Source organism: Tiliqua scincoides, chromosome 2 (genome assembly GCF_035046505.1).
Source record: "Tiliqua scincoides isolate rTilSci1 chromosome 2, rTilSci1.hap2, whole genome shotgun sequence".
Lineage (NCBI taxonomy): Eukaryota > Metazoa > Chordata > Lepidosauria > Squamata > Scincidae > Tiliqua > Tiliqua scincoides.
This window is the reverse complement of record NC_089822.1, coordinates 271,688,637-271,710,690: the sequence shown is the minus strand read 5'-3', so window position 1 is coordinate 271,710,690 and position 22,054 is coordinate 271,688,637. Positions and strand designations below refer to the sequence as shown.

The window sequence follows — 22,054 nt, the reverse complement described above, 5'->3', positions numbered from 1 at the left end:
GCATCCTGGCCACTGCGCTCTGAACCAGCTCGTTTCCAGACTGTCTTCAAGGCCAGCCCCAAAAAGACTGCGTGACAGTAGTCCAGACGGGGCGCGTCCGAGGCACAGACCACGGCCATCAGATTTAGCCAGCCAAGGTGGGCAAAGCTCTGAGAAGCATGTGGGGCAGGATGGGGGGCAGCTGTACCTACCAGTAGGTCCGTCATCCTCACCTGCAACCCAATCGGTCCTGGTGGGCCATTGAACCCTCGGGTGCCTTCGTCCCCCTTTGCCCCAAAGTGTCCCTGGAGACCCCTTGCGCCAGGCTCTCCATCAGCACCCTGCAGGGAGAGAGGAAAGTGGGGCGGCGAGGTGAGAGTCTTGCTCCTCCCAAACCCCGGAACTGAGGAAGGCCTCCAGGACAACTGAGGGTCCTGACCCACACCGTGCCCCACAGTGGCACTGTGTTGTGGGTGGGGTGAACAGGAGACCAAACATTCACCTGCTGCACCGCAGCATCCTATGAGCAACATCCTGCGTGCGCTCCTGGCGGCCTGGGGCAATGCGCAAAGAAGGGGCTGAAATTCCCACACTGCGGGCGAGGGTATAGTGCTGGACTGGGAATGAGGGGGGCTCAGCCGAGAAGACCCCACCGGCACAGAAAGGGGGGCCACGGGACGGGACCGCCTCTCCTTGCAGGCCAGAAACACACACGTTGCAGCCTCTCTCTGGGGAGAGGGCGGCAAGAGTCCCCACTGTGGGCCCCCTGGCTGGACTGTCAGGATGCTGCCAACTGCTGCAAGAGTGAGGTGTGGGGGGTGGCTCCTGAACCCAAAGGTTGAGGCTGGAGTGCCCCAAGGCGCAGCGTCATCCCTCCCTAGACATGTGACGTGGGGGCATCCAGAGGAGGGGAGCTGTGCCGCTCTTCGAAAAAGAGGAGGAAAAAGGAAAGTCTAGAAAAGAGACGCCTGAGGGGGGACATGATTGAGGCATGCAAAATTATGCAGGGGATGGACAGAGTGGATAGGGAGATGCTCTTTACACTCTCACATAATACCACAACCAGGGGACATCCACTAAAATTGAGTGTTGGGCGGGTTAGGACTGACAAAAGAAAATATTTCTTTACTCAGCGTGTACTTAGTCTGTGGAACTCCTTGCCACAGGAAGTGGTGATGGCGTCTGGCCTGGATGCCTTTAAAAAGGGATTGGAGGAAAAGTCCATTACAGGGTACAAGCCATGATGTGTATGTGCAACCTCCTGATTTTAGAAGTGGGCTACCTCAGAACGCCAGATGCAAGGAAGGGCACCAGGATGCGGGTCTCTTGTTGTCTTGCGCGCTCCCTGAGGCCAATGTGAGCTACAGGAAGCTGGACTAGATGGGCCTCTGGCCTGATCCAGCAGGGCTCTTCTGATGTTCTTAGGCTGCTGGGGAAGGCACTCTGCCTGGATGTCTTGATCTCAAACCCTCCCAGCCTGCTGGAGCATTTTGTCATCTCACATCATGCTGTGTTTCTGCTTTTGGGGCCCAGGGCCCTGTTCCCAGGCTCTCTGTTCCACGGCTCCTGCGGTTCTACGTTCCCTGCTTTCCTTACGTGTGTTTCTTGAACTGCGAACTGCCTCGGGCACCAGGGCTTGTTCCGTGGGGACAGGCAAACTCTTGGAAGGGGCAGGAGAGGGAGAGGAAGAGGAGGGGGATTCCTCACATCACCACAAGCCAGCTACACTTCCGGCAAAGGGTCCTTTGCCCTTAACTGCACCACCCAAGAGGCACAAGAGGCTGGTGCAGCATCACATTACGAGGGAGCGGGGCACTGAGGAGGCAGGCGGGAAGACAGAACGGGGCCCCGGAGTCTCAGTGGGGGCAGAGGGGAGGCCACACTGCGTAGGTACTTACCGCAGCTCCTGGCTGCCCCACGGGGCCAAGAGGGCCAGGTGGTCCAGGAGGGCCCTGCAGGGAGGAAGAGGAAGCCGTAAGCGCTGTTGATGGAGATGGCGGAGAAAGCCACAGGTTTCCCTCCACACTGGCCCCCCCGAGCCCCCCCAGCCAGACTCACGTGCTCCCCTTTGCCTCCTTTGCTGCCCTTCTGCCCAGGGTCTCCGACTTCACCCTGCGGAGGGAAAGAGAGACGAGGCGGAGGCTCAGCCCAGGTGCCAGGAGGATGCGGGAAGGACACGCACACGCACGGAGGGCTGCTCTGGGCTCTTACCTTATCACCGTCCTCTCCAGGGCCCCCAGGAGGTCCTGCAGGCCCTGGGAGCCCAATGGGGCCCTGAGCTCCGTCACGCCCGGCAGGGCCGAGGGGCCCTTTCTCCCCCTAGAGAAGAGAGATGGAGGGGAGGAGGTCAGGCACGCAGCTGCGCCCTCCCTCTCCGCAGGGGCTGTGAGTGCCACTCCTGATGCCTGGATCCTCGGCCCAGGAGCCCTGGCACTCAGCCCTCACCCGCCCCACACACGTGCAGAGCACCCCCCACCCCACTCATGCCCCACCCATCCCTCTCTTTCACCGCAGCCCCTTCCCCATACTCACAGGCACGCCCTTTTCCCCAGCAGGGCCAGGCGTTCCTTGAGGCCCGGGTCTTCCTGGGGGGCCCACTGGGCCTCCAGACCCGGGCGACCCCCTCTCTCCGGGGGATCCCTGGAAGGGGTGAGAGAGGCTGTTGGAGTCCAGTGCTGGCAGAGGGTGAGGTCAGGACGAAGGGACCCCAAGCAGCAGCTGCTCCACAAGAATCACACTATCCAGCGAGCCGTGAAAGTGTGCCCTTCGGTGTGCACACAAGCCCCCCCCATTTCCTCAAGAGAATCCTGAGGACGCTGGTTCCAGGTGCCTGCCTCTGGCCGGTAGAGGGTCTGGCAGGTGTGGACAGCACCCCCTCCCCAAGCCCTGCTGGGCACGCCCTATCCCTGGGAGCATCGAAGACTAGAGCTGCAGGCCTTGTATGCCACTGATTCTGGGGAGGGGGAGATGAGTTGGAGGTGCTGCACAGGGTCGGAATGGAGGGGGCAGGGGGTACTCACGGCTGGTCCAGGGGGTCCTGCTGGCCCCTCATTGCCTTTCAGCCCAGGGACACCCTGAGGGGGAGAGAAGGAGGTGATTTAGCCAGACTTCAGAGCCCAGGAGGGAGAGAGTGAGCCCCCCCCCGGACCACCAGAAATTCCCAGGAGGGGAAGATTATGGAGGCAAAAGCAAAGAGGTGACTTGGGCACCCCCTGAGACAGTCTTCCCTCCTCCCCGGCCACCCCACTCCCCTCCCCTTGTATCCAGGAGAGTCTCAGGGCAGCGTCCAACCCCCCCCCCCAGAGGAGGCCACACACAGGAGCTGCCACGGCAGATCCAAACGCAGACGGGGGACGTACAGCAGTGCCCGGCAGGCCTCGTTCGCCAGGGAAGCCTCGCAGTCCAGCTGGGCCGTCCTTTCCTGGGCCTCCGGGGGGGCCGGGGTCACCCTGAAACACACAAGGGGAGACGGGCTGCCCTCACGAGTCCGGCCATGCTGGAGACAGCCGCTGACACAGGCTGGTCCTCAGTCTCGGCCCTGCTGCCGAACGTGGCCGGGAAGAGCTCGGCAGGAGCAGCGGTGCGCAGATCAGGGAGGTGGGCGGGGGGTGCTCAGCAGGAGAGAGGCTGGGAGGTCTTAGCAGGTCTCCCCCAGGGAGTGGAGCCTGGAAGGCAAGGTGAGGGGCCTGGATAGCAGGGGGCCTGGTGGGGAGAAGGCAGAGCTCAGTGGGGCAGGTGGGGGCATGGGGGCAGCTCCCCTTGGGGGAAGCCACTGGCTGTTCCTCCTGACTGGGGGGGGCAGAGAATGAACAAGACAAAGTGCTTTTTCACATGACGCTGGGTCTAAAACAGTCCTGCTGCATCGCCACGAGGCGAGCATGTCTTCTGGCCAAGTCTTACGATGTGGGGGTGGACACTGTGGGGGGGGGCTTCCAAATGAGACAAGCCCCGGAGATAAGCTCTCTCATCTGGGAAGGAGAGCAGCCCCTCGGGTGCCGGCAGCCCAATGTCTGCTAGGTGCAGCACAGACCTTCTCACAGGGGGATGGAGACGCACAAGGACCCACGAGGCAGACATCAGCCCCCCCCAGTCCTGTGCCCAGGTGGTGCCAGGGATACAGCCATACCCAGCCACTGAGCTGTCCCCCTCCCTGGACAGCCACGCAGGTTTCAGGGAGACAGGCTGGGCTTCCATTCCCAGCCCTGACCCCAGAGTCCTCCGAACTGGGGACAAGCCCAGGACTGAAAAACAGGTTCCCCTGAGCAAGAGCCCTTCCCCAGACCTGCCAGGGGGCATCTGGGAGGCCGAAGGAAGAAGCAGGAGGACGGACTGGGGAGACCTCACTGGCCTGCTGGCACATTCCTCCCTGGTGGCCCAAGTGGGTCCCTCAAATGACCCCTCCCAGTTCAGGGATTCAGCTCCTTTTGCAGGAGCTCCCAAGGGAGGAGGAAGCCACAAACTAGAGAAGCCCTGGCCAGGCCAAGCCAAGGCCAGGCAGACCCAGGGGGCAGTTTCCAAAGAGCTGCCGGGGAGTTTCTGGGAGGAGGGAGGCGGCCCAGACAGGTAGATGCAGGGCGGATGGGCTCCTCTCAAGAGGCAGATCGGTCGTACCCGGGCACCACCCGGCAGGTGCAGGGTCTGCTCTCTCTTCTGGTCCCGAAGGTGGCACTCGGTCTGCGGGAGGCTGACACTTCTGTGCATGCGCTGACTGCAGATTCCTGCCCTTGCCCCCTGCGGCCCTGGAATGCATGTGTGCCCCCCCCTCCCTGGGAAGGTCTTCTTGGTGCTCATCTACGAGGGGCCTTGACACCGGTTTGGAAAATGGTTCCTGCCCCAGGATTTCCACCCCAGACACTGACAGAACCTGTGGGGCTGCAGGGAAGGCTGCCTCCTCACCCACTTCCAGCCCATCGCCCTGCAGGCCCCTGAAACTTCTTGACGGGACAGGAAGAGCAGCCAGGAATCCTCCACTGAGTTGCACTGCAGCTGGTTCAGTGCGCAACGCAGATCGCTCCAGGCAGCTGCCCCCCTGCATGCAGGTTCCCCACGCCCCCAAGCCCCCTCACCTTTGTGCCTTCTTTTCCTGAAGGTCCAGGAAGGCCTTGCTCCCCGGGTGGTCCAGGAGGGCCCGCGTGGCCCCTCTCCCCCATCGGGCCCGATTCTCCGGCTGGTCCCTGTCGCAGGGTGGGGAGGGGAAAGAGAAAAGCCTTAGCAGAAAGGCCAGGGGAGGGGGGGACAATGGCTTGGCACACCTCAGGGGGGCTCCTGCTGCCAGAGGAGGAGGATGCCCCTTCCATCACAGCCCCCCCACCCCACTGCAGGAGGTGGAATGCCCCAAGGGCCAGAGCCCCACCCCACCCCTGGAACCAGCTGCAGCAACCCACACACACCCCTGCTTTGCTGCTTACCTGAGGGCCCACCACCCCTGGGCCGCCAGGGGGCCCGGCCTTGCCTTGAAAGCCCTGCAAAGAGTGAGGAGAGAGGAAAAGCTGCAGGTCCTGTTTCGGGGAAGGTGTCTCCCCATCTGACGGACATGGTCACCCCCTCCGTGCACTGTGGGGAGAAGTGAGGGGGCCAGGGCTGACCCCAAGCAGACAAAGACCTGGGACAGGTGCAAAAGGGAGCACCCCTGAGTGCGTGCAGAGTGCTGGCTGCTCTTGTGCCCCACTCATGGGATCCCTGGTGGCTTCTGGAGGTTGGAGCAGTTGGGGCTGCCCCACGGGGCTCTGCTCTCCAGCCCTGCGGCTGCCTGGAACTGAAGGACCCTCCTGCACGCAAAGCAGCTGCTCTGTCGCTGAGCCACAGACCCCCCCCCCGCCCGAAGAAGGGCTCACTCACACAAGCTCAAACCATGAGCCTGCCATGCCGCATTCCGGGCCTGGGACAGGTGCAATGGGGCGTGTGCCTCTGAGCACGTGCAGAGGGACTTCTCCTCCAAACTTTTCTTCCTTTGCAGATTCAGAGGATGTGGGGGGGGCGGAGAAGCAGGAACGGCTAGGATGGCAGCCCCCCACTAAGCTGTCTCTCGAGACACCCCCCTCAGCCTGCCTGTGGACAGGTGGCCCTGACTGTTGCTCCAGTGCCCGAGAGGGGGCTGGGGGAGGGCCTTTCAGTGACTGAGGCAGAAATGAGTGGGGGGGGCAGTTGTGGAGCAACCTGGAGGTGACCAGAGGCAGCGGAGCAGCGGCTCGGAGCCCCTCCAGAAAGGACTTACCACTTCTCCCCGCTGGCCAGGGTGGCCGGGCAGGCCGTCTTTCCCAGCGGGACCCTGTGGGGACACAGACAGACAGCAGGGCAAGTGTCAGTGGGCAGGGCAGAGGGAGCAGGAGGGTGGGGCGGCAGCACAGTGGTCACTCACCGGGGGTCCTTTCGGGCCAGGGAATCCGTTCGGTCCTTGTGGTCCTGGGAGCCCCTAGAAGAGGAGGAGGAGAGAGGCTGGCTGGCTGGAGCCGTGTGTAGGGGGTGCAGTGAGCCCAGTGACTCCCATGGGATATTCTGACCCAGACAGGGACAAAGGACTGGCTCAGGCCGCTGCAGGACTCTGGGCACCGGCTCCAGGAGGGGCTGGGAAGGGAGTTCTGTTCACTCACCAGTTCACCAGGGGGTCCGGCTGGGCCTTCGCTGCCAGAGGTGCCCTGTGTGGGCAAACAGGAAGCAAAAGCAAAGAGGTCACACACAGGACAACAGGTGCACACACTCCAGCCTGTGCACGCGCGAGCGCACAGACGTGCTTGTGAGAAGGTGCAGACCAAATCGAGTGCGAGTGTCAGCACAGACTCAGGTTCATGGCGCTCAACGAGGCACAAGGGGCAGCTCCCAGCTCTGAGGGGCTGATGGCCTGGAAGCTGCCACTAGGAAGATGGGGGGGGGGGTTTTGAAGAGGTGGAGACAGCAGCAGGAAGTGGAGGAAGGGCTCTTTGCTGAGAAGGGCACCACAAGACTCAGACCCCCCCCCCCATGTTAAGAGATCCAGGAGCTCCTCTAAGTTTCAGGGAGGCCATGCAAAGCTCCTGGCTCTTTCTACTTTTTTTTAAACACGGGGTGTGATGTGCGACCAGGAGGCGTAGTTTGGAGCTTTGCCTGGACTCCACAGTGGCCGGCTACACCGCTGATGATATCTCATGGCGTCTAGTGCCGTCAAGGTGTTGGGGGCTCTTCAGAGAGTGAACGCACAGGGCCCTGCCCCAAGAGCGTTGCAATCTAGGCAGAGAGGCCAGGGAGACAACAGGAGGGGTGGAGGGAAGGGGCAGAGAGCAGGCAGCTCAATGAGGCAGAGACCAGGACCCTCCCAGCTCCACCTGTTTCAGCTGAGTTGCTGCAGGAACTGGAGCCTCGGATGCCATGCTGAAGGTGGCTTGGAAAGGCAACTTTAGGAGGAGCCAAGGCTTCACACAGCTGTCTGGGGGGGGTGGCATCCAAGCATGGGGACAGCAGTGGGGGGGGCACAGGAAGCTTCCAGTGTCTGGGCGGGGGGAACTGGAAGAGCAGAGGGGGGGAGCAGGGAGGATGGGAAGTCGGGCCAAAGGTTCATGCTGGGCAGTGCAGAGGGAGTGGGGGGGGGGGGCTTGTGACACACACAGAGTGGCAGAAGATGGGGGACCAGGACGACCTGGGAGGGGGGCCACGGCAACTGGAGCCAGAGGTGCCAGACTGGGCACCATCCACCCCATCAAGAAAGGGCAGGGAAGGGGTGGGGGATGTTCAGCTGCAAGGAGGCAGGTCTGAAATCAGCCTGGGTGGGAAGCTTCCAGGTCTGGTCAGCAGAGCCCAATCCCCAGGAATCCATCTGATCCAGCATGGAAACTTCTGACCATGCCCCCCCCAGATGGCCCCCCTCCAGGAGGGCTGCAAAAGCAAAGCCAGAGTCTTCCCCTCCTGAGTGCCTCCTGTGTGCAAGCTCTTGGTTTGGGAGGCTGCTGCCTCTGCTTGCCAGATGCAGGGGAGGGCACCGGGACGCGGGTTGTGCCTGTTGTCTGGTGTGCTCCCTGGGGCATTTGGTGGGCCACTGTGAGATACAGGAAGCTGGACTAGATGGGCCTATGGCCTGATCCAGTGGGGCTGTTCTTATGTTCTTAACTACAATTCCCAGGAGGCTTTGCAGGTCTGTTGTTATCTGGTGTGCTCCCTGGGGCATGTGGTGGGCCGCTGTGAGATACAGGAAGCTGGACTAGATGGGCCTATGGCCTGATCCAGTGGGGCTGTTCTTATGTTCTTAACTACAATTCCCAGGAGGCTTTGCAGGTCTCTTGTTATCTGGTGTGCTCCCTGGGGCATTTGGTGGGCCGCTGTGAGATACTGGAAGCTGGACTAGATGGGCCTCTGGCCTGATCCAGAGGGGCTGTAATTATGTTCTTATGTAACCTCCTGATTTTAGAAATGGGCTATGTCAGAATGCCAGATGCAAGGGAGGGCATCAGGATGCAGGTCTCTTGTTATCTGGTGTGCTCGCTGGGGCATCTGGTGGGCCGCTGCGAGATGCAGGAAGCTGGACTAGATGGGCCTTTGGCCTGATCCAGCAGGGCTCTTCTGATGTGCCCAGAAGCGGCATTCGGAGGCAGACTGCCACGGGAAATGAGAACTGCTTTCCGCCTCCACCTGCAACACCCTCACCCCTTTTGGCCACGCTCTGAACCAGGCTCCTGCCCTTGCACTCGCACCCTCATGCATTCATGTAGGAAAGAGGGCACAGGCCGGACCCCCTCTCCCAGCCTCCATGCCCCAGTCCCCTCCCAGGTTCCACCACTAACCTTTGCTCCTGACTTCCCTGTGGCTCCTCGTGGCCCCCGCTGGCCCCTGGGGCCCTAGAGGGGAGGGGGAAAGAGAAGGGGCGAGTCAATAATCAGAGACCACTTGTCCCAGCGCCCCCCCTCATCTCCACACTCCCATCTCTCAGCACAGCCCCCCCCAAGAACTGCAAAGGTGGAGACCCCCAGACCCCCAGAACTGCAGAGGTGGAGAGATGCATCCATTGCCCCCCCCCAGACTTGAGGGAAGAGGAGAGGAGGGGGGCAGACATGGGGGAACTCCGGCTGTTGCTGCAAGAACCTTACGCCAAGGACAAGGGGCCGGACTCCTGGGGGAGAGCAATACAGAGCCAGGCCAGCCACCCCCACCCCGCCACGCCCATCGCACTCACTGTGGGGCCTCGCTCCCCTCGAGGTCCTGCCTTGCCAGAGAGACCCTACAGAGGAGAGAAGCAGGAGAAAGGCCCCTCAGCAGAGTCCTTCAAACACCAGTCCCCCTCCCCCCAGTTCCCTTCTGTTCCTCCACCCAGTCCAAGTATGTGAAGGCATGACTATTGGGGGGGGGGGGAGACATCTGCCATTTTGCAAGGGAACAAAAGCCCCAGTGACAGGATTTGGGACTGACACTGCCATGCAAAACCGCTTTGATGGACTGATTGGTTTTTGTTCTCAGTTTCAGACCCAGGGCTGCGTTTGCTTGACGCAGGAATCGCCCGAGAATTATCAGGGAACCTATGAAACATGGCACAAGAGCCTCAGAGCATGCGCAAAGTGCCCCCTGCAAGATGGTCACCGGCCTGCCCACCCAGGCAGCCATGTCCCCATTTAGGGGGCAGAAAGGGGCTTCCGGCTCCAGGCACGCAACTCATGAGAAAGCTTGGGCTACCCCCTCGTTCCACCACAGACGGATTGGGACCCATTTGTGAAACCAAAGAAACGCAACGCATCTGCGTCACCCGTGAACTGGGCATCGTTTATGGTGCCTTTGTGGACCGTGGAGTTCTGGTTCCCGAGGCGTCCCTGCCATTGGACCACCCACAGCTCAGTGCAGGGGGGCATGTTCTTTGCATACAGGCAGTTCACGGTTCAGGCTCTGAGAGCCCCTCCAGGTAGCAGAGCCTTGGAGTACCTCTTCTCCCCGAGACCCTGGACAGCTGACACTTCTGGGTCCATCAGCCTGATTCAGGTTGCAATCCTATCCACACTTTCCTGGGAGTAAGCCCCATTGACTATTATGGGACTTACTTGTGAGCAGACATGCATAGGATTGGGCTCTCAGTGCACAGCCACCTCTCGCTCTCTTTCTCAGGCCAACCTGGTGGCTTCTGGAGGCCCCAAAAGCACATATCCAGCTCAGGCTTCCTGGCTGTCCCAGGTTCAGAGTGTCCCAACCCCAGTGGGGGCAGAAGGTGAGGCCTCCACAGGCTGAGGGCCACTTACCCGCCCTCCCTTCTCGCCACTGGTTCCTGGAAAGCCGGGAAATCCTTGTGAGCCCTGGGGAAAGAGGAGAGGCCATTAGGAAGTGGGGAGGTGGATGGGGGGAGCTCTTGATAGTCTCTAGGCCTTGCTGGAGCTCGACAGGAGGCGTGAAAGTCGCAAATCAGGGCAAAGAAAAGTCCAAGGGGAGTCCAGTCTTCCTGTGAACGTGGGAGATGGGAGCACCCAGGCTCCAGACAGAACCCAGGGTGGAAATACGGGGCCACAGCTGGCTGAGATGGGAACAGCAAACGCAGGGAGGGGGAAACTGTGTGCACTGTTGGTTGTGGGGTGAAGAACGAGAGCGGACTGGGTCACGCACACAGAGGGCAGGCGGCAGACGCAGGCCAACCAGTCTCTGGGAACTTCATTGTGATCGTGAGCAAAGGTGCTCTGCTTGGCTGGGTACTGACCTTGAGGCCTGGTCGCCCTGGGTATCCTGGCAGGCCTGGCACACCCAGCTTCCCCTGAGAGAGAGAAAGACAGAGAGACACTGTGAGCCCAGGGAGCGACGGCTTTCGTCCAGAAAGGAGTGGAGAGCATTTCCCCTTTCAGGGGACTGGGCACGATCCAAGCCCCTCACCTTCTCTCCTACAAGCCCCAGTGGGCCTGGATCTCCAGCGGGGCCCGTGCGGCCTTTGGGGCCTTCTTCGCCATCCTCGCCTCGGGATCCGGGGACACCAATCTCTCCCTAAGCGCAGAGAAGGGGAAGGCAGAGGGAGTCACACGAGTGGCAGAAGGGAGAGCAACGCCGGAGGAAGCGGGTGAGGGACTCACTTACCCGGTCGCCTTTCACTCCTAGGTCGCCCTTGAAGCCGGGGAATCCTTCTTCTCCCTACAAGGAAGAGAAACAAGGTGGCATCACTGGGGCGAGCCTGGCACACGCACACACCCCCGCTTGGCCTCCCTGCTCACTCGGACCATGAGGACAGGGGCACTGCAGCCACACCATCCCTGGCTTCCTCCGGGGAGGTCTTATTCCACTGAGCAGGAGCTTTCTGGGATGATCAGGGCTGGCACCAAAGGGTGATGCTCAACAGCCCAGCAGACAGGGCAGTCCAGGCTGCTCGTGCCCGGAGGGGTCTTCTTGTCACAGTCCTGCTGGCACCGGGAAGGGGGGGGGGTTTCCCACAGGCTCAGCTGCTCAGACACAGGCCAGGAGAGAGAGCAGTGGGAAGCAGCAGCCATTTCTGGAGCAGGAGGGAAGGCTGAATGTCTCAGTTCTGTTACCTTGTACATGCCCGATCTCGGCTGATCTCGGAAGCTAAGCAGGGTCGGGCCTGGTTAGTACTTGGATGGGAGACCGCCTGGGAATACCGGGTGCTGTAGGCTTACACCATAGTCTTTCGAGGCTGAAGGTTGCCAACCAACAGTCAGGGCTGATTTTGGCAGTCAGTCAGGGGCACTGGAGGGTCTGACTTCTCCCCACACCCCACCCCACCCTGCCCCATAAGCTCCCCAGCTGCAGGAAGGAGACACCAAAGATAACAACTGACTTACAAAGACTGCTAGTTCCTCACTGAACCGGCTATTTGCTGTTAAGTATTGTTGCCTCTTAGTAGACCCTCAATAGGGGTGCCTTTGTGAGGCAGTTGACAGGGAGGCCTCGCTCCTGGCAACAAGCAAGCACCCACTGCAAGACAGGCAGACGCCACAGCGCTGCTCTGATGTCACCAACTCCAGAAGTAGGTGCAGGCTGTTTTATGGCAGAGCAGCCAGTTTGGATGCATAAGAACATCAGAAGAGTCCTGCTGGATCAGGCCAGAGGCCCATCTAGTCCAGCTTCCTGTGTCTCACAGTGGCCCACCACACGCCTCAGGGAGCACCCAAGACAGAAGAGACCCACATCCCAGTGCCCTCCCTTGCATCTGGGCATTCTGAGGTTCTAAAATCGGGAGGTTGCACATACGCATCATGTGCCGTCACTGCACTCCAGCAAATGTTCCTTTGGAGTTCTGAAACGGCAATCTTGGTATTTCTCCAGCAAAGCCACCTACTGGCCTGTGGGGCAGACAACCAACTGGCCTGTGGGGCTCCCGCCCACCAATGCCTGCAGCAGGTCTGCAACCACGTTTTGAAATCACTGTTGGGTTTCTTGAAAAATAAGTAAGCTGACAAGTGAAGGTTTTAGTTGGAGAAGCAACTGAGACAAGCGGCACGTGAAAAAGAAGAATGAAGGTGGGAATTGGGCAGGGAAGGAAATGTAGAATCACAGAGTTGGAAGAGACCCGCAAGGTCGTCTAGTCCAACCCCCTGCCGACAGCAGGAACTCCTCCTGCAGCAGTGTCGCTCAACGTTTCTCCCCCACTTCGCACGGTTCACCTACTGGAAGCACCACTAGAAGCAACTGCCAGACTGGGAGGACAGACTCGAAACGACCACACAGGTAAGAGGCTCAGGGCATTTCTGAAGTCGTGAAAAGTGCACGCTGGAGTTCCGCTGCTGCTTGTCGTGTTGCACTGCTGGTCTCGCTGCCGGGCAGTGGGGGTCTGGCGACCCCATGCACAGCATCAGACCCCACCTCAAGTACCACCGGTGGTCCGAGTCCCACTGGTCGAGAAAGGCTGCTCTAGAGCGTCTCCAGCAGGGGCCGGTCTGCATGAAGATCTCCCGCGAGGGAGAACCCACCCCCTTCCTCTGCAAACGGCTCTGACCATCTTCCTGTTGTCCAGCCAGAATCTCTCCTCTTGCAGTCTGCACTCACTGGCCCTAGTTCTGCTCTCAGATTTGCCCTTCCTTCACAAGACTGCTGGCCAAAGCAGCATGCAATGGGCTGCCACTCCAGCCATCTGGACAAGACTGCCCAGGTGTTAAGGTCACCTTCTGAGACCGCCTGGGACAAGGCGGGGGGACGACTAGGAAAGGGCTTTCATGCTTGCAGCGGCTGCTTCCCAAATGGGGCCCGCCTTGACCTGAACCTTTCCATCTTTCTCATTCACCCAGGCTTTTCTCTGCACCATCCTGAGCATGTCTACTTTGAAGTAAGTCTGCTCAAGAGAGCTCACTTTCTGCTGGGATCTGCCACTGGGCAGCCCCACCCAACATAACCTTCTCCAGCACCGATGCAGCTGTGCCAACACGGCAGGCATTGCACCCCATGGGGGAATTTTCTTGAGGTAAGGAAGCTTTTGTTCCCTTGCCCCGGGGCAAACCTCACCTGCTCCAATGGGTCTACTCAGACCCATGCCAGCCATTTTGCAGTGGATCAGAGGAGCCACTGATTAAGAACATAAGAAGAGCTCTGCTGGATCAAGCCAAAGGTCCATCTAATCCAACTTCCTGTATCCCACAGTGGCTCACCAAGTGCTTCAGGGAGCACACAAGACAAGACACAACCTGCGTCTGGGTGGCTCCCCTATATTTGGCATTCTGAGGAAGTCTGCTTCTAAAATCAGAAGCTTGCACACACCTTACATGACTTGTAACCCATGATGGACTTTTCCTCCAGAAATTTGTCCAAACCCCTCTTAAAGGCATCTAGGCAAGATGCCATCACCACTTCCTGTGGCAGGGAGTTCCACAGATTAATTACACACTGGGTAAAAAAATATCACTGCTGCTGATACTGTTCCCTTCCTGCCCTCATCACACCCCATCTCTGTCCCGGTTTCTGTTCCATTCCATCCACCACTTCCCGCCCCACACCAAAGTGCCGGTGCCAGAGCCAAATTGTCCTCCAGAAATTTGTCCAATCCCCTTTTAAAGGCATCCAGGTCAGATGCCATCATCACATCCTGTGGCAAGGAGTTCCACAGACCGACCACACGCTGAGTAAAGAAATATTTTCTTTTGTCTGTCCTAACCCTCCCAACACCCAACTTTAGTGGCTGTCCCTGGTTCTGGTGTCATGTGAGAGTGTAAAGAGAATCTCCCTATCCACTCTGTCCATCCCCTGCATAATTTTGTATGTCTCAATCATGTCCCCCCCTCAGGCTGAAGAGGCCCAAACGCCGTAGCCTTTCCTCATAAGGAAGGTGCCCCAGCCCAGCAATCATCTTAGTCGCTCTCTTTTACACCTTTTCCATCTCCACTATTTCCTGTGGCAGGAAACTCCCTGTTTACAATGACAAGCAGGCTGTGCTCAGTGGCATGTCATGTTCTGCAATGGCCATACTGTGCCACTGGAACATGCATTCTGTGGACACAGCAGCCCCAGTGGGTTGGGCTGTTAACCTTTGCTCTGCTGTCCCCCCACCCACCCAGCTCCTCTTCCAGCTGTAGGCTGGCCTCCCTGCCTTTCAGCTGTTGCATTTCACAACTCAAGGCTGCAAACAAACTAAGGTGAGTCCCAAAGAGGCTTGTGGAGTCATGTCTTTGCCCTGAAGAGGAGTGCTGACCCCAGTGACTCCGGGAAAGAGGAAAGAGTTTTCCTAGGAGACTTCCCCTCCCCTCAGAGAAAGGGACAGAAGCACAGCTTGAGTGACAAGAGACACAAGAAGTCCTGCCTGAAGACACCTCTGACTGGGCCCCTCCCCCCAGCTGCGGGAGAGATCCTGACAACCGCTGCTCCCTGAAGGACAGAGCCCTTGCCCTTTGGACCACCTCAGCCAGAAGGATGGCTTTTCCCCTTCCCAGTTTCCTTTGCAAGGCCATCTCCATGCTGGGAAACTCACCTTTTCACCCTTGTGTCCCTTCAGGCCACGAATGCCTTCCATGCCCTGAGGAGAGGAAGAAACAGGGGTGAGGAGGCAGGTGTGGGCAGGGCTGCGTGCTGGAAAGAAGAAGGGGGACTGACCCAGTCTTGCTGCTGTTCAGTCCCACTGGGGGAAAGTGGGGGCTGCTGCCTATTCTGGGCAAACCAGGGTGGGGGGCGGGGGGAGGCCTCCGTCTGTGCGACACTCTTATAGGACCTTATTTATTATGTGTGCAGCAACTGTCTGATCTCGGAAGCTAAGCAGGGTCAGGGCTGGTTAGTACTTGGATGGGAGACCGCCTGGGAATCCCGGGTGCTGTAGGCTTCGACCACGGTCTTTCCAGACTGAAGGTTGCCAACCATTTATTATGTAGTGTGGCCCCCTTTTCCTAGCAGGGCTTCTGTGCTGAAATATTAGGATAATAAAAACAGCGCTATCCATGTGCAAACACATGTCTGGCACAGCCCCCTTCCACCCTCCTGGTCCTTTGCAAGACTGGGAGGGCAGGTCCCTGCCCCAAGAGGGTCACAGTCAAGATACTGACCCAAGGAGGATCTTGGAGAGGGAGAGGGAGGCAGGCCTGAGCCAGGGTAGAGCAGGGTTGAGTCGGTGACCTGCACTTAGGCACAGTTGCTGCTTAGTTAAGAGCCATGCCCATGTGACAAGCCAACATTCAACTGGTAAAGCCATTGCCCTGGCCTGGAAGTGCAGTGATGAGCAAAGTTTCACCTGTGAGTTTTATTCTGCTCTTTAAAGGAAAAGAAGCCCATGCCCCTTGATTGTGTCTCATCTGCATTCACCAGCTCTCTCCCTGTGCTCTGGGGGTGGTGAAGCAGCACTCCGGCACTTCCCCCACTTCTGGTGCAACAGCCAAGACCCCGTCACACATGCCCCTTCCAAACCCCCCCTCCTGCTGCACACAAGTAACACGTTCCAGTAACCTCGACAGAAAAGGCAGTTGTGTAGGAGTGGGGCAGGCGGGCAAGTGCTTACCTTGGCACCCCGGGGGCCTGGGTAGCCAACAGGACCCTGAGGACCAGACGGGCCCTGGAAGAGAGAAGAAGGAGCAGGTCGGGAAAGGCAAACTGAGAGGCAGGAGGAGGTGGTGGAGGGGGCACCCCACACCCGCCCTCCTGCCATAGGCAGGACTGTTGGCACCCAAGTCACTGATGAGTTGATCAAAGTCAGCAAGTAATCAGCAGGTGTGGGTCTCAAGCGGCCCCCATCACTGAAGACAATGGGGGAGATGCCTCTGCTAAGACAGTGCTTGGCAAGTGCAGGTTTGAGAGGTGCTTCCATTGAACCATTAAATTCAAGATTTTAAAAATTATTTCATAATTAATTGCGACACTTTTAAAATTCATTGATTCATCAATTCATTGATTCAACACGGCAGCCCTACAGATCAGGGTAGCGACTCTTCTGTCCCATTGACTTGACCCCCTGGGCCTTTTGCCAGCTTCCTGGCAGGCAGAAGTTCCACTGGTGCAGATTCCAGGCACGCTTTAGGCCAGGTGCCCACCTCCCGCCCTGCGGCCATGGCTCTCCTGGAGAACTCTGGTGTTACAGCAGAGGGGTCACTGCAAAAGCTCCTCTGTTCTGCAGGGAGGGTCTCAGGGGAGGGTATGCCCCACCTCACTGAGTCTGACTGCCGTCCGCTAAAGGCAGAAGTGACAGCCACCTTACTCTCTTGCAGTAAAACCAGGAAGAGCCCTTGTCGTGCCCCAGAGACCAAAGCTGTGTTCTCAGGGCCCTGCACGGTCCCTGGAAGCTCCTGCTGAAACCCGTAGGTGAGTCTTCAAGGGGCTACAAGGCTCTGCAGAATGTGTTCAGCCCAGATGATGTGGTTGTTCATCTGCACTGCTGCCCCCTGCTGGTGGGAACGGGGCACTGAACAGGGATGCTCTGGAGCACCTCTGCTGCCACCTGGTGGCTGGAAAGGGCATATTAGGTGAGTGGCCCTCACTGAGAAATAAGCCATCCTTCAGCCCAGGCACCCGGAATGCACAACTGGAGAACCTGCATTCCATGCGCAGCCCTACGCCCACCCTGTCTTTGTGCCTTGGCAAAGCTGCAGCGCATGGGGGCAGCTTTGCTCCGCTTTGGCAAAGCCTGAACTCACTCCCCAAACATCTATCCTGATCCTCACTGCACCAAAGAGGACCTTCAAGGCAACCGTGGCTCAAAAGCTGACAAAGGCGGCCAAAGAAGCAGCAGGCCCAAGTTACCAGGCAGCCTCTGGGCAGCGTCTCCAAGCAAGCAGCCCCTTCCCAGCTGGGACATGGCGACTGCAGAGCCTTGCAGGCCTTGGGGTGGGGGAGGCAAAGGACCTTCAGGACCGCACTGCTGGCTTTGGGGGAGTTCTGGGGCCCCCTAAAGGCACACGTGGGGAGACTATCAGACATGCTTGTCTCAAAGATGCCGTGGGCCTCTGGACTCCTGCTGCCAAGGAGCTCAGGGGAGCGGAACTCTAGGCCCCTTTCCATATTCACAACAGCCCTGCAAGGAAGGTGCGGCTGAAAGCTGTGGCTGGCTCCCAGAAGGAACTGAATTTCTGGGTGGGGGATGTGAAGCAGAGCTCCGTACTCTTGGGCCAAGCCTGTCACCACTACCCCATGCTGTCTCTCTGAGCCAGTTGCTCTTGTGCTACCAGGACAGAGAAGATGTTCACGCAGTCTACAAGCACAGCACTTTTGAGCCCAGAGAGCCGTTTCTGTATTCACAACAGCACTGGATCAGGCCAATGCTGAGATAGGCCCAGGGATTCTCGTTTCAAAGACGGGATGCCGAGGCCCCACCACATGTCTTTTGGGGACAGTGGAGTGTGCAATAAGCACGTAGCCTGTCTTGGATGTGGCAAGGATCCGTGCGTCTTTTTGCAAAGCATCCCAGCACTCAGTCAGCATATATTAGGGCAGTGTGTTCTGCACCCAGCCAGAGCTGGACTCCAGGATTCAGAGATGTCTGCAGTGCAGCTGCCCAAACAACACATACAGTACTGGGGGGCACCTGGGGGCCATCACCCTGCAAAGCTAGGGCTTGCACATAAGAACAGCCCAGCTGGATCAGGCCACAGGCCCATCCAGTCCAGCCTTCTGCATCTCACAGCAGCCCATCAAATGCCCCAGGGGGCACACAAGACAACAAGAGACCTGCATCCTGGTGCCCTCTGATGTTGTGTGTGTGTGTGCATGTCCGTCCGCCTGACCCTGTCCCATCTATCAATCCACACATCTCCCTGAACCCTCCAGCTAGAGAACAGGTCTTCAGGCATCACCTGAGAATGCTTTCCCACTTACCTGGTTTCCTTTGGTGCCAGGGTGCCCTTCTTTGCCAGGGTGGCCCTAGAAGAAGCAGAAAGGAGGAGAGCAACATGAGTGAGCAAGCAAGACTCAGCTACCCTCTTTTGGAATCCCAGTGCTTAAAGGAGATCCCTGGAGCTTTTGCCCAGCTTTGGGAGCCAGCGCTTACTACCATGGATTCAGCCTGCCCCAAAGATCCTCTAAGAGGGACCTCCTATGTGTGCTGCCTTTAACGCAGGTTGGGGGGGTGGCAATGAGAAGCAGGGCCTTTTCTGTGGTGACACCACAGTTGTGAAAATCAATCCATGGTGAGTTACAAGCTGCCCTCTCCCTTCAGGGGCTAAACACTTTCCTGCTTCAGTTTCTTCTTTGGAGTTCGGGTGCGGGGTGGCATTGAAGGGGCTTTCGCTGTGTTTTTCATGCTGCTGCTGCTAGCATGTATTTATTCTTTGTTCGCATTTCTATTCCATCCTTCTTCCACTGAGCTCAGGGCAGCGCACCTGGTCTCTCCTCACCTTTTGTCCTCACAACCACCTTGTGAAGCAGGTGAGGCTAAGTGTGTGACTGGGAGAGTGACTGGCCCAAGGTCACCCAGGAAGCTTCATGGTTGAGCAGGGATTTGAACCTGGACCTTTCAGGTCTAAGTCCAACACCAGAACCACTGCACCAGCCTGACTGTCCTGGCAGGCAAAGGTTTCTGCTGCTTAAGTTTTGATCTTATGAGAAAAGGGAAGTCGATCAAGATTGTTCTGGCTCCTTTGTCCCCCTCAGGCTATGGGCAGGCAGACCCCAGCTGAGCAAACGTGGCCCTTGACTCTGCAGTGGGACCTCAACCCTCCCCCACATGCAGCCAGGGCATGATGGCATGTGTGGCCTTGATCTGCTCTTGGGGTGGGGGTAAACAGCAGGGTGCCCAAAGGGGGGGGTCCTCCTCATTGCTGTCCTGGAGACCACCACCCAGCTGCCCACCAGAGTCAGGGTAAACATCCTGTCCAGAGGCAGTCACATGGGCACGTCCGCAAGCCTGGGGCATGTTACCGCTGGACACCTGGGTGCAATCACTGGCCAGCATCTTCTTGGCCTGGAATGAATGTGCCAGGCAGAGGAAGCCACAGGACACCAGGGCAGGCCCCTTCCTGTTCAAAGCTTGACCGCAAGGCCACATCCTCTCTCAGTTTGATATCCCAGAGAGAGTAGAGAAGAGTGGTGCATGGTGGTGATGGGGGGGAAGTATAAGCGACAGAGCCCAGGGAGGCTTGGGGGGTCAGGGGCAGGTGCTTACCGGGGGGCCGTCAGAGCCAGGCATTCCAGGGAGCCCAGGCTTCCCTCTAGGGCCCTGCAAGAGAAGAGAGAAGCAGCCTGATCAGCAGGGCCATAACAACCGAGCCCCGATCACCCCTCTCCGCCCAGGCTGGCACCTTGGACCAGGCCAGGCAGCCATATGGGACCTGGCCCCACTCACCTTTTCCCCAGGGGGCCCCATGGCGCCTTGCGGTCCCGCTAGCCCCTGCAAGAGACACAGAGCGATGCTCATAGTGAAGAGACCCAGCGGCCAGACCACCCCCTCTTTGCAAGGACCCAGCCAGCCAGCCAAGGCCTCAGCAGGAAGTGGGCAAACTTCTTCCCTTCTTTTGCCAAGACGTGAAGGGTCTCCTATTGCCCTTTGGACCAGGGGCTCCACTTGCTGGCAAGTCCTTGCGCCAAGACCAAGGTGGTCACCACAGGCAAGCAGATGCTGGAGGGAGACCACCTCTGCCCGCCCACTCACTTCACCCGGAGAGGAGGTTTGGAGGAGGGGAGAGGAGAGGGCTGGCTCTCTCCTAGTTCCAGTTCGGGGGGGGGGGGGAGAGGCCAACTGTCACCACCTCAGACACCAGGAGCTCTTGGGCCAGCCCAACTCCTGAACGTGGGGGGGGGGGCATTGCCCAAGGGCAGAGCCAGCTCTGCTTTGTGCACAGAAGGTCCTGGCACAGTCCTTGGCAGTAGTGCCAGGAGGGGTTGAAGAAAACCCTGAGGAGATCCCAGCGGGTGAAAGGGGCGGCCTCACCTGCACATACGTTTCTAGGGCTTCAAGTCCCACCCCTCCTTTTAAGTGGAGCACAGGCAGGATTTGGCCACGGAGAATGAGACATCAAGGATAGCCACTCTACACTGCCCAGCACCCCCCCCCCCCAAATACCCCACTCTGCAACCCTCTGTGCTCCTTTCCCAGCCCAGCCCAGCCACATTTCTGGAGATCACTGGGATCTCCAGTGCCGCGAGATATAAATCCCACGGCAAACACCGCCGTCATTCCTCAGTGCACAGTGCCTATTGGCAGCTGGCTGTGAGGTCACCACTGCCAGCAAGACTCCTTTTCAGACGGGGGCTGCACAAATTCAGCAGTTGACCCCACCGCTCTCTCCCAAGCCAGATGTGCTCGCTGCCATCTCCTCCCACGCCGCTCGTGGGCTCCCTTTGGGGCCTGTGGCGGACCTTCATGGGAAGGAGGGTCACCCACGAGACGGCCTTGCCCTGACCCCACCCAGCAGGTGCCCAGCTCCCAGCAGTCCTCACGTACCTGGGTTCCTGGAGTGCCCTGCAGTCCAGGCGGGCCTGGCTCTCCTTGCGGTCCCTGCCAAGATGAAGGGGAAGAGCAAGGGTGTCATCCGCAAGCAGAGTGCCCTCTGCAGCATGGGGGGGGACTAAGGGGGATGCTGCAGCTGGGGCCACATTGGGCCAGCCACACAACGGAAGGCCAAGCACAGGCCCCAAAGGCACTGCCTCCAACCAAGCCAGGCAGGGGCAGAATAGACCTTAGGGGGAGAAGCCTCCCAGCCCAATGGAGCAGCTCAGTGCAGTGCGGAACAGGCCATGGAATGTGCCAGCCTGCTTTAAGCTGGGGGGGGGGGACTATTGGGTAAAGGCCCAGGAGGAGACTGAAGCCTGGTTCCTGCAGAGTCCAGCACTTCACAGCTGGTCACACTGTTGTTGGTGACCCACCAGGACACACACACCCCCACGGAGACTCACCAGGTGCCCCTTTGGCCCGTGCGGCCCATCCATGCCACGCACGCCCTGTGGGCCACAAAGATGGAGAGAGACACACGGTCAGTGGCAGAGCTGGGGGGAGTGCAGCTCTGGGAGGCAGCGGGACCCCCTCCCCCAACACTTACCGGAGGGCCTGGGATCCCCGGGGGCCCTTTTGGCCCGAGCAAACCTCTGGGTCCCTGCAGAGAAGGAGAAAAGGGGGCAGGTCAGGGCACAAGGAGGTCTGTGCGTGTTTGCATGTGCACACGTGAGCAAAGGCAGAGGGTTGCTTTGCCTGCACCCTGAACCATCATTCACCATTTGGCAAGTGGTGGTCCTGGAGATGAGCTGCGTTTGCAAGGTCAGAAGAGACCACCGTTGGAGGGGGAAGAGAAGGATCACCCAAGGCTAGAGGTTTGCCTCCCTCTCTCACAAGGCCAGCACTTGGGAGGATCACGCAGTGAAACGTCCTCAGCTGTCCTTGCAGGACAGACCAGAGAAAGACTCCCTGGACACAGCAAGTGGGCAGCTGGATGGAGCCCAGGGCCAAGGGTGGACGGCCAGGGGCCGAGAGAGCTTTAAAAGGAAGGGAGGAGGTCCTTTCAAGGGGGTCAGCGATGCCAGCTTCATGAAACGGAGGAGGATTCCCTCCTCCATCTCTGGCCTGAGGGGTCTCCATGGGGGCACCTGCTTGGCCACTGTGGGTAAGAGTGTGCTGGACCAGAGCTTGCCCCATCTGTGCCTGTGTGTGGCCCACTGGAGCCGAGAGAACAGCCCTACTGGGCCTCCACTGTTTCCTGCTCCCAGGTCCTCGTCCCACCTCCCAGCCCAGCTCTTTGGAGCTCTGGGAGAGGCAAATCCTGTTTGCAAAGCACAAGCCACCCTCCTGCCCGTCCAGGAGCTCTGATGC

At 59.1% G+C, this 22,054-nt stretch overlaps 1 protein-coding gene and 1 pseudogene across 1 annotated transcript in view; one reads left to right on the top strand and one right to left on the bottom strand.

Annotated features, from left to right (window-relative positions):
* The window catches only part of COL11A2 (collagen type XI alpha 2 chain), a gene marked incomplete at its 5' end in the record, with an annotated part of 69,624 nt that overhangs the window by 15,371 nt on the left and 32,199 nt on the right, over positions 1 to 22,054 (bottom strand). The window contains 26 exons of the mRNA XM_066613218.1: positions 213 to 320; positions 1,878 to 1,931; positions 2,038 to 2,091; positions 2,191 to 2,298; positions 2,512 to 2,619; positions 3,000 to 3,053; positions 3,339 to 3,428; positions 5,046 to 5,153; positions 5,388 to 5,441; positions 6,194 to 6,247; positions 6,338 to 6,391; positions 6,570 to 6,614; positions 8,727 to 8,780; positions 9,116 to 9,160; positions 10,164 to 10,217; positions 10,613 to 10,666; positions 10,783 to 10,890; positions 10,981 to 11,034; positions 14,813 to 14,857; positions 15,827 to 15,880; positions 18,133 to 18,177; positions 19,418 to 19,471; positions 19,598 to 19,642; positions 20,696 to 20,749; positions 21,148 to 21,192; positions 21,291 to 21,344. Coding sequence (XP_066469315.1) covers positions 213 to 320; positions 1,878 to 1,931; positions 2,038 to 2,091; positions 2,191 to 2,298; positions 2,512 to 2,619; positions 3,000 to 3,053; positions 3,339 to 3,428; positions 5,046 to 5,153; positions 5,388 to 5,441; positions 6,194 to 6,247; positions 6,338 to 6,391; positions 6,570 to 6,614; positions 8,727 to 8,780; positions 9,116 to 9,160; positions 10,164 to 10,217; positions 10,613 to 10,666; positions 10,783 to 10,890; positions 10,981 to 11,034; positions 14,813 to 14,857; positions 15,827 to 15,880; positions 18,133 to 18,177; positions 19,418 to 19,471; positions 19,598 to 19,642; positions 20,696 to 20,749; positions 21,148 to 21,192; positions 21,291 to 21,344 — 1,656 coding nt within the window. The remainder of the gene's footprint in view (positions 1 to 212; positions 321 to 1,877; positions 1,932 to 2,037; positions 2,092 to 2,190; positions 2,299 to 2,511; positions 2,620 to 2,999; positions 3,054 to 3,338; positions 3,429 to 5,045; positions 5,154 to 5,387; positions 5,442 to 6,193; positions 6,248 to 6,337; positions 6,392 to 6,569; positions 6,615 to 8,726; positions 8,781 to 9,115; positions 9,161 to 10,163; positions 10,218 to 10,612; positions 10,667 to 10,782; positions 10,891 to 10,980; positions 11,035 to 14,812; positions 14,858 to 15,826; positions 15,881 to 18,132; positions 18,178 to 19,417; positions 19,472 to 19,597; positions 19,643 to 20,695; positions 20,750 to 21,147; positions 21,193 to 21,290; positions 21,345 to 22,054) is intronic.
* On the top strand, positions 11,414 to 11,531 carry LOC136643440 (5S ribosomal RNA; annotated as a pseudogene).